The following is a 10,933-nucleotide window of genomic DNA, read 5'->3' as shown; positions in this document are numbered from 1 at the left end:
TAAAGGAAACAGAGTTCCTTCTGGGTGCCCATAATAAAGCACCAAACCCAATATGCACATGGAGATGGCGAAAGCCTTTTCGATTGTCACTGAAAATAGAAAAGGTGAATGTTGACAAGATTTCAGATATTTTTTTGAAATAGGGAAACTGAAGTTAAAAATGAAGCCCTCGTGTGGTCAACACGTTGGAGGAAATTCAAAGACTCTCATAAAATAAACATATTTTAAGAAGTGTTTTGAATTTCACTGTGTAATTTCTGGCCAACAGAAATTACAGTTGTATCTTTGGAGGGACATTATGTCATATCAATGGTCATTATGCAAAAAAAATAAACTGAAAAGTTGATGCCTTAACCCATTCAGCTATTAAAATGCAGACACAAAGAGAATAGCTTTTCTTCAGATTTTCTACTAGAAAACTTTGCACCACTGTGTTGCAATGATAAAATATTTGGATTTGATGTTACAGAAGATATGTAAATTGTTCCTTGAAAAAACACAAGTACAAAGCATTGCATGCTTTGGCGAAGGAATCTCATCAGTAGTTATTAGAAAATACAACAGTTTATGTCCTGAAAAATAAAGGAAATTATCTGAAGCATGTGCATAAGCTAAAATATCCCAGCCTGAAGCATGCTGTAAGTTGTTTCTAGCTATATTTAACTGTAACCTTTGGAGTCTCAAAGTCTGAGGAGAATATCTGTTCTGTCAGGTAATGGTGATGGCATGCATCTGTGTATACATCCACGTATCTTCAAACATGCGCATGTATGCCCTTGTTTTTCTTCAGCATTATTAAGAAAAGCCGTCCATACTTCACCATGTTGTTACATGTGTCTGTCTGCTGATTATAAAATGTGTTAAACAGTATTTAAAAAACAAAAAAATGCAGAGCTGCGCTTTGATTTATTCAGTGAACAAAACATATGCTCGCTGTTCTGTTCTGTGTAATTCATATGATCAATAAAATTTTCTTTAAAAAGAGCAACTTTGGCATTTAGAAGGATTATGCTGCTGAAGAAAAAATGCTTCACTCTTGCTATATGTAGTCAACCTCAATGCTCTTGCACCAAAATAAGTTTTTGTCTCGCTAATGTCTATTTTTATGTATTTATTATTTCTGATCTTCAGGGTTGAAGCTGTATATTGTGGCTGTTATCCGCTGTGTCCCAAAGCCTTGGTGTACCCAGAGATATTTCCAGGTAGCTGCTTTGTTGCATATTCTTTTTGCTGAAATGTAATAATGTGATTCATGCTAAAATACAGAGTTTGAGACTAAACTTGTGCAAAAGCAATTGTTTATTTGGCAAGCTAACATGTTAGTGTTAAAGAAAATTTTATGTGTTTTAATACATTAGACGAAGTTTATATTTGCCATCTGTTCTTTTAAGATAACACAAAAGCAAGTTTTGAAATAGCATTCTTCATTGTTAGCATACACAACCCATAATGATAGATTTTTGTTAAAAGGTCAGTGATGCTGCAATGGTTTGCAGATTTTTTTGATACACCAAAAAAAAAACCAAAAAACAAACCCAACGAAAAACCACCAAACCAGAAAGGCCTGAAAATCACACCAAATTATTTAAACAATTTAATACTTAATAGTATGCAACTGTGATACAGGATGCGCACTAATGTAGTACCAGTTCTTTGAAAAATCTCATCACTAAATGTATCACATATGCATTGTGTTACATTAGAATAATGTATTTTAATCACCCAAAGGAGATGTCTAAACAGCACAACTACACAGTCTTATTTAGCATTAAACATCCTTGTGAGCTGAGGTAACCTTATAAAATCATGCTTAAATAATGTAAAACACGAGGCGGCACAGAGCAATATGCATTTTTAATTAGTAAAGTGACTAATATCGAGTGTGTGCTTTGAGGTTTTTGTTTCATTAAAAATGTATCTGTTTTTCCTGCAGCTGAATATCTGTATTCTACACCTGAACAGCTTTTTAAAAGGCTTCAGAATTTCTGCAAGAGACCCGATATTGTGAGGAAACATCTTTATAAGGTAGTTGTTCAGAATAGTTTTAGATGATATAATGCCGTATTGAAGTACAAAGGAAAAAAAAGCCCTTAAAAAACAACATTTAATTAACATACTAATGTTTAAAGGAAACATGCTAGGGAGGGATATTAGTCGTTACACTAACAAGGATTAATTAAAATAGATGCCAGTTGTATTAACCTAGGTCTTATGAAATACGTGCACTTATTGCATGCTACATGCTTTTTTTTTAATTTATTGTTTTCTAAAGTGACTGTCCTTTACATTTGCACCCAAGAGGGTTATAAAAATGAACCTGGATTAATGCAACTCATTAGTTTAAAAGGAAAATAAAAGAAAGATCCCACAATTATACTAATGAGTATAAGCCTACCTTCCTATCCTAATTTAATCTTCAATCCTCAAAAAATACAGGTAACAGGTATCAGGTAAGATTTCTCTGCCTTTTGGAATTATTTGAATTATTTTCATAATTACAGTTATTCTAACTCTTTGTTTTTATGTTGAACATAAAAAAAAGTTTATCGGAAGCATAATATGATGGTATTTATCACGTCCTATTCTTTGCAGTTATTTATGAAAAGAAAGTACAGTTTCAGTAGCAGACTCTCCGTTCAACTTCTGATCTAGTGTTCAATGCTAGATCCACTTTTCACGTTTTTAAGTGGTGTATTTATACTGCTAGGAGTCAAACTTTAAAAAAAAAAAGAAATTAAACAATTGTAGGTGAAGCAGTAAATTCTGGCAATGAAGACCTATTATTATATGACGCTGCTTTTATAAAAATAACTGCTATTAATTTTCTTCATGCTGATATGTAAATTTGCAGCATTTTATGACTTTATCAGTCTAGCCAGGTTGGATACGCATTACCCCACACGACAAAGGTGTTTCAGGTTGTAAAAAAGCCAAATTCGGCTGAAAGTCCTTAAAGGTTTGGGAATGCGTAGAAATACTCTTCATGTTGCCTGTGCAATTCAAATGTGGTCTTTTAGTGTTCCCTGTATGTCACTGTCCAGGCACACTCTTAATGAGCATGTGGAGTAATCTTAATTTGGAGACTCATGCTGCCGACAGACCTAACCTCCTCTCTCCACCTTCCTCCCTCTGGAGACCAGAAAGTTTGGATCTTGCTGTGTGTCGTCCTCCTCTCTGCCCCTTCCCGCACACATGGAGCAGGAGGAGTAAGGGTTTAGCCCATGCCTGACTTAATTTGTGTCCTAAAAATAGACATTTACATAATGATGCATCAAAGATGATGTTGTTTCTGCAGGAAACAGTTAAACTTCAGGAAAAAAAGAGAGAACCAAAAATGCAATTTAACACCCAATTTCAAGCTCATTATCTTTCATTGTCTATTAACTTGGCAATGGTTCAGAAGGTAGCTCATAATAGTTTAAAATGCTGACTGAACACTTCCAGTGTTCAGCATTACTTCTTGAGTCAGTAGTATCGTATGGTTATACATGGTGGCTTCAAAGGGAGAACAGTCCTTAAATGTTTACCTTGACATTTCTCAGTGCTTCAAGCTCAGCTAGTAGTTGTGTGCACATGGATCTGCTCACTGCATGTGAATCCCCAGCTCTGAAACAGCCAAGGTGCACTGAAAGTGGAAATAACAGTAGAAGAAACGATAATATAAAATAGCATGAGTTTAAAATATGTACATGAGACTTGTAAGCAAAATGCTGATTTGCTTGAAGGATTTTTCTCCTTTAAAAAAAAAAAAAAAAGCAACCCTTGTGATGATTTGCAGGCAGAAGCTTGAGGTTTTTATCTTGCCCCATGCGTATGGCCTTGTGCACTATTAACAGCGCAGCCCTGTTCCTGAGTGTTTGAGCTGAATGTCTGCAACAGGTAGCAATTACGCTGAATGGAGGATCGTTTTAAAATGAGTAAATCAGGGCCTAATCCAGAACCTGTAAGCACCAGAGAAAAGATCCTGTTGTCTTTAATAGGCTTTGGATCAGCTCGGAGAATACTCTTAGAGTTGTCTTTTTTGTACCTACACCCACGTACACAAAGTCTTCCTTTTGCAATGAAACTGCGCAAAACCTCCTAGAATGACGCTCACTCAGATATGTGCTGTTAATGTCATTATAGTTGGAACAACGTTGCTTCTTAGGAAGCTGAAAAGAATGAAATCATGAAGAGTACTCAGCACTTCCACTGTATTTTCACTTTTTTTAGATCAATATAATATTATATATATGTTGTAGTAGAATAGAAAAGAGACCCCAGTACAGTAGCACATACTAACTAGCTACTTTTCTTTCAGAAACCTTCCTGACATACTCGTTTGTTGAAGTTCATAAAGTATCTGTGAAGCCTTGAGAGCAAAATGCTTTAAAAGCAAATTGTGCTTTTCTCCACTGATTGAGGATTCTGCTTCATAGATTGGGAAGTAATCATCATCAGAAGTACTTTGGCTTATCCTTTTACATATTGTTGGGGTTTTATTATGAAGGATATCCATAATAATTAGACAGTGGCCTAATTAAACAAGCAGTTTATTCCTTCAGTTGTCTTCAGTGACTGTGCTAACAAAGTTAGGGGCAAAATGGAGATAAACGGCAGAAGGGCAGTCAGTTCAGGGAGGTGGACACAGAGGATATCCCTGTGAAAATGCACAGACCAAGATATTAAACTGTAATAGCTTACTTTTATGGAGCAGATTCATGCTGGCAGACATTTAAAAATGTCCATAATATGAGCACCTATGAAAACCTTTCCAAATGATGTATTACTCACCCTGTGTATTCTCACAGCTCCAGCGCTGGCTTATTTGCATTTTGATGTTGCCTTCTACCAGTTATTAGCAGAAGATTGAGATGAGTGGAAAACAAACCTTATTTGTTATCAATTATTTGTTCTGTTCCAGTTTTATGGAATCAGATGTTTCTCTCCTGTTCTGGATATTTGCGGTTGCCAAAATGCCAGAGTTAAGCAAGGAACAACAGGGCATCAGTTTCCCATGGAGTACACTGTAGAACCTGTCACAGTTTGCAAGCTCGCTATCTAATAGATTTAAAATTTAAAAAAAAATTAAATAAAAATAGGGGAAAACATTTGTTTCTGCATTATTTTCTTTAAGTTTACCTTTCAGTTCCCTCACTTCAGTTTCTTAATTTAAAACAGCATGTATAAAGAGTATACAGTGGAAAGGGACAAGAAGAGTTGCCAAAAGCCAGGCATGGAAGGAGCTGACAACTTTAAATAATCTCTCCCAGCCCTCCCAGCTGAATGAGTGCGGGTTGACATGCTGTCAGCTTCAGTTCCTACAGAAAAATCCTACTCTCACTCATACTTGTTCAACGGAGAAAAGAATTTGGCCCACTTTCTGACATTCATCTTCTCATTTCCATCACACTGCAGAAGCTCACCTGCCTATGAAAAGACACATGGCGTGATTCTTTTTTTCTTTCTTACACCACTGTAGAAGGAAGTCTGCTGAATTCAAAGGGATTAAACTGCTGTAAAATCAAATTAAGATCCCAGTTAGACCGTAGACATCTGAATTGTTTCCAGGCTTAGGATTTGGCTGTATAGGGCAGTTCTAACAAAGCTTTTTTTTTTTTTTTTTTTTTTTTACCTCTCTTTTTGCTCTGATTTGAGATAAAGCAGTATCTTTGGTATGTCAGGAAAAAACATAGAAAGGAAAACTGATCTTGGATCACCGTGCCATGTGTTTAATACTATGGTTTTGATATTTGTGATATTTGGGAGAAGGCTGACATAGGTAAAATTAGGTCTTTTAGAGTTAGAGATTGATCCTAACCCTGAACATGAAGATTTTATCATCTTTCATAACCTTCTAGTATTAAGTACGTAAAACCTAATAAGCTGTACATAATAGTTCTCCATTTGGCATTCAGGCTTTTGGAAACTCCTGATCTTGTCTTTCACATCTTCCTATACCAAAGCAGTTCATCATATTTTTGCAGACAGCACCAAAAGCATTTCCTTCAATTAGCTCAGAGTTTCCCCACCTTCAGTTGCATTGAGCGTCTTCTGTCTTCTTGTTCTGGAGTCAGTTGCCTGGAAGCAGAAGCTCCCCATCCATCTTTTCTATACTATTCATTATTCTGTAAACATTTGTCAGACACTTAAAATGCCCTGGTCTTTTCAGTCTCTCCTTGTGAATGCTATTCCATGTTTAAGCTCTAATCATTCAAGCTGGTTTGATGCTTGAGAGCTGGTTTTGTGCTGGTGTGATCATTGCTTTACAGAGTATTCTAGGCCATGCCATCAGTTTATGTTATATGTTGTACTCTGATAATTTTCAACCTGTTCCTTATGGAGCCAAACCTACTGTTTACTTTTTAATGGTGAATGTATATTGAACAGATGTTTGCTTACAGTGTTCTCCAGATCTTTTGTCCTGAGCTGATAAAGTTAATTTAGAGCTTTATAGGATATGCAAATAGTACAAGTATTTCCAGCCATCCTGCTGGCTTTGTGTTCATCAGCAGAGCATGATTGCAGATTAAGAAGATGGCATTGGGTCAAATCTGTGTTTCTACCTGCCTAACATTAGGCACTGGTCAGAAGGAGGTTAGAAGCACAAGTGGGAAACTTGCATTTGCCTCTTGAGATACTCAGTTTCCAGTAACCATAATTTAAAGTGGTTTCAGAGATGGTCTAGATCTGCTTCTCGGAGCCTGAATGGAAAGGTTATAGTTGCCTAGGAACTCTGGAGTGCAGCATGCTGTGTCCATGCTTTCCCATCTCTGTCTCAGTGCTTAGGCATAGGATCCTAAGTGAAATGTTTGTAACATAAGGATTTCTTATGTGAAAGAAAACTTTGGTTACTTATTTAGAATATAAAATCATAGAGTAATTAAGGAAGTCTGGAGGTAATCTGGTTAGCCTTTCCTGAAAGGAGGGCCAGCTTCCAAGTAGGATCTAACTTCAAGTTTGAACTAAGTTGTTCAGGGTTGCATCCAGGTTAGACTTGCCATTTTTCATTACCATATGTATGACTGATATAGGTGAAACCCAGCTAGCCTAGGAGGTTTGCACAGATGGAAGACGTGCTGGACTGTGGGACACAGTTTAAGTATCTTGGGCAACCTTAAGTCTTTAAGCAGCGTATGGGTCTGGAAGCAGCCATGGTAGAGGGGGTCTGCTAGCTAACGTGAATCATCACTGTGGAAGGAATGAGCTAATAGGTAGGCTGTTGAAATCACCTGCTAGGTTATTCTAGGATCCAGCCATTCATATATAGATATAATATATGTGTATGTATACATATATGTAAGTATGCATATACATATCTACATGGCCTGCACCCAACCTTCTCCCAGGGCTTGCCTTGCTCTTGGCTCTCTGAGGTTTGTGTCTATGAGATTTCAGTTCTCTGAAGATGTTGGTCTGTAGCTGGCTGTACTTGTAAAGCAGGCATTAAAAAAAAGCTTCGTTAAATAGCAGTTATGGACCAATCTTTCAGCATAAACACCAGGACTTTGAACTTCTTATTATAACAGTATTAGATAGCTTCCAATTTAGTTTTAGAAAGTAAATTAAAACTGGCAGATGAACCACAGCCACTGCAAAATGATAGGTGGAAAAACTGATGAAAGGAAATAGGATTGACTTTGAAAGAAAAGTTGCAAAAAGCATGAAAACTTAGGTTTTCAATATATTTTATTCAAATTACCTTGAGAAAGGAAGCTTGAAACTGTTTTCCTACTGTTGTGGTTTGTCAGTATGCTCTGAACCAACTGTGCAAGGTACCCACCAACTTACCTTGTGTAACCTTGCATCCAACATTCGATGATTTTTGTTTAAAGACAGAAAGAATGAAATGAGTTTTAAAACGCCAGCATAAGAAACTGCAGAACAGACCATTTTATTCAGGGAAATACAATTACTCTACCAAAGAGTATTATATAGCTCTGACTTGGGCCTCACAATGTACCCAATTCATGTAAACCAATGCTGTCTTTTGATGGTGGTTTCCAAAGGTGCTTGAAGTTTGAAAGTTGAGCTCCAAAAATAATTACTACAACCTGCTTTCCACCTTGATTTCACCCCAGTATTCACTTACAGAGCGAAGGATTTGAGTCATAGAGTAAAGCTGATCCAAAATTGGCTCTGTAAATCACTCTGCTGTCTTGCCTGCCAATTTCAGGTTTTGTGCTGAATAATAGTCTCTAGTTCTTAATTTTTTTAAAGTACTTTTTTAAAAAGTGCATAAAATTTATGCCAAATCAGTACTTTCTGCTTGAACTCCAGCAGTCCTGAAACAATAGATCTGAATGGATGACCAGTCCTTATGAAATTCTAAAGGTTAATTCTGTAGTCTAATGATGGCAGAATAGATGATAGTTGCTTATGTTTAGGATCTTAGGACACAAGATACAATCAAGTTGATTATTTCATAAAAGATATTGTAGTGCTACTGACATATTATTATTATGCTGCATGTTCTTCATGGGGAGATCTGACTTTATGTGAAAACTTTGCTTCCCTTGATCTCTCCATACTTAGGAACTGTTGACTGAATCACTGTTCCTTAAAAAAACGAATGCTCAGACTTTTGCAGACTTCCCGAAAAATGGAGTTGAATTTGTTCGCTCCAAGGTAACTCTAAAATAAAGCCCAGTAGCGAGACTGATGATGATCAAACAGGAGAATTAGGCCCTCACTGCTGCTGGTTTGTGGTTTTGCAAGGTCTGAGGGTGAGAGAGGCAGGTCTGTCCCCTCAGGTGTCCAGTCTTTGGTGCATCTGCTGAGACCACCAGTAAAGCGGACGGATGTTTGATGATGCTCATCCAGGAGCAAATAACCTGGGACTGCTGACCTGTCTTTACCCGTCTTTAAAAAAAAAAGCTGAATTCACCCCCATTTCCAAATAATGCAGCTTAAGTGTTCTGTGAACAGCTTGCTTCCACCCCTCCTGAAATTCTGGTTGCTGCAGAGGATTTCAGCACAGAGCTGCACTCCTTCCCACACGAGAAATGTCCCTTTTGTGTCCCAGCATCTAATGCGGCTTCGTGCGCTTCTCTCTTCTGCTTCCTTGTAGGGCGAGACGGCTGGGTTTTCTTGGGCAGCACTCGGCAGTAAATTCAGGTCTCTGCTCGCAGCAGAACCGAAGGAAGATTTGTGACAGATGGGGCTAAGTCACAAACTTGCAGCCTCAGGCAGAATTGTGGAAGTTTCCAGAGTGTGCCCATATTTACCTGATCAGAGAGAAAAGAAAATCTGCAGAGGAAGCCGAGCCTGGCTGCTTGTCATAGCTGACACAGAGCCATCTGCCACAAACCTGTGGCGGCTTCAGATCTCCAATCCCTGCCACCACCCCAGCTCAAATTAAATACAGATTCTTAGAGATGTTATGATGGTTACACATGTCCTCGGCATCACATGCAGGAGACTGTTCAAAAAAAATATGTGGCCTGTTGTGTAACCGCACTCATGTATCCCATATGTGGTGCCACATTGAATTTCCGGTTGAATCTGTTTTTATCCTTTGTACTGGATGACATGGTGCCTGAATTCTTTCTTTTCGCCGACACGATGGCAGCCAAGCTGCAGCTTCAAACGCTCACACTTGGCTGAGTTTCTACCTAGGTTGCCAGGTTATCATTGGAGCCTTATTGTGTCCTCAAAGGGCCACAGGGCCTGAAAGGAGGATCCGAATGCTGCCGGACTAATTGGACAGCCATGTCCGGGTTGTTTGGAGGCAAAGGGCTGCTTTAGCACTCTTTTTTTTTCTTTTCTCTCTATTTTTTTTTTTTTTCCAAATTAATGGCTCTCTGGCACAGGGGTTTTTAAGTGAAGGTATTAATAAGGGGTCTGGCAGGTAATCCCATGATTCATGGAGTTACATTTGCATTTAATTAATCTTAAAGAAAGCTGAAAGATAAACAGCTGTAATTCACACTAGCATGGGAAATATGCTACATGGTGCCATCTATCCAATTAAATGAAAGCCAAGACACTTGTTTTATTTCTCACAAGGATGGAGAACAAACAGATAACAATCAAAATACTTCCAATAAAAACCAGTAGTTTAAATGTAATGGCAGTTCATCAAGAATCTTTGCATCCAGTTGCAAATACAGTCTTTTAAAGATAAATCACTTATGATTCCAGCAGTCAAGCTGGTATATTTGTTGATGTAAAATGTTTTGAAGATGTAGATTGTACAATAAATTTTTAATAAAGTGCCCACTGCAATTTTTAATTAGCATATCTTATTCATGTATAAGTGTGTACATCTATCTGTATGTTTATCACTATGCATATCCTTGTGTCAGAGTCAATGAATGCAATTGTGTCTTTATCTGATGAAGTAGGATCTGTTTTGTAAGTGATAATAAAATGTTACGACAATACCAAGATCTTCAACTCTGCTCTGGGAAGAAGCAAGAAGGCGGCTCTTGGTAAAGCGTTATGTTGTGAAGCCTGGGAAGACCTCTCTTTGTGGACAGGTATGGTTTCAGCTTCCCTCGTATCAGGCAGGGAGAGGAAGTGCGTTCTCCTCATCCAGCAGTGGACACCAGCATCTTTCTTTTGCCCGAGCACTGTCCACAGTAGGTGACAGGCATGAGTTGGCCCTCTCTGCACACGTGCTGTCATGTCTTCTGATGCCATTAAGATGCTGAAATGTCCTTTTTTAGCATGAGAGAGTGCATGCAGTACCTCTCTTTAAAATTACTCCATTAACCAATCAAAAAAACTTAAGGGAGATCCAACGGTAAGTGTTCAAATATTTTCCTAGCACTGCAGAGTTGTAATTTTGCTGTAGTCATCTGTCTTGTACAATGATTCCTCCTCATTTCTGCTCAAGCAAAGCCCAGCTTGGCTCTAGGCATTTAACATGGTTGAGTAGAAGTGGTCTTCTCAAGACAGCGTGCATAGGTGTGGTGGTCATTTTTGGTACAACCAAGTAACAGGACTGCCT

General features: G+C 38.0%; 1 protein-coding gene across 7 annotated transcripts in view; it reads left to right on the top strand.

Annotated features, from left to right (window-relative positions):
• The window catches only part of GTDC1 (glycosyltransferase like domain containing 1), a gene marked incomplete at its 5' end in the record, with an annotated part of 127,781 nt that extends 117,645 nt beyond the window's left edge, over positions 1-10,136 (top strand). For 5 of the 7 annotated variants that reach the window (XM_080620667.1, XM_080620666.1, XM_080620670.1 and 2 more), the window contains 3 exons: positions 1,132-1,202; positions 1,934-2,025; positions 9,050-10,136. In XM_080620667.1, the coding sequence (XP_080476793.1) occupies positions 1,132-1,202; positions 1,934-2,025; positions 9,050-9,133 (247 nt within the window). In that variant the 3' untranslated portion in view covers positions 9,134-10,136. The remainder of the gene's footprint in view (positions 1-1,131; positions 1,203-1,933; positions 2,026-9,049) is intronic. The other 2 variants (XM_080620665.1, XM_080620669.1) reach the window with 2 other exon arrangements.
• Between the last annotated feature and the right edge of the window lie 797 nt (positions 10,137-10,933).

This window comes from Psittacula echo, assembly GCF_963264785.1.
Source record: "Psittacula echo genome assembly, chromosome: 6".
Taxonomy (NCBI): Eukaryota; Metazoa; Chordata; class Aves; order Psittaciformes; family Psittacidae; genus Psittacula; species Psittacula echo.
This window is presented reverse-complemented; position numbering and strand designations above follow the sequence as displayed.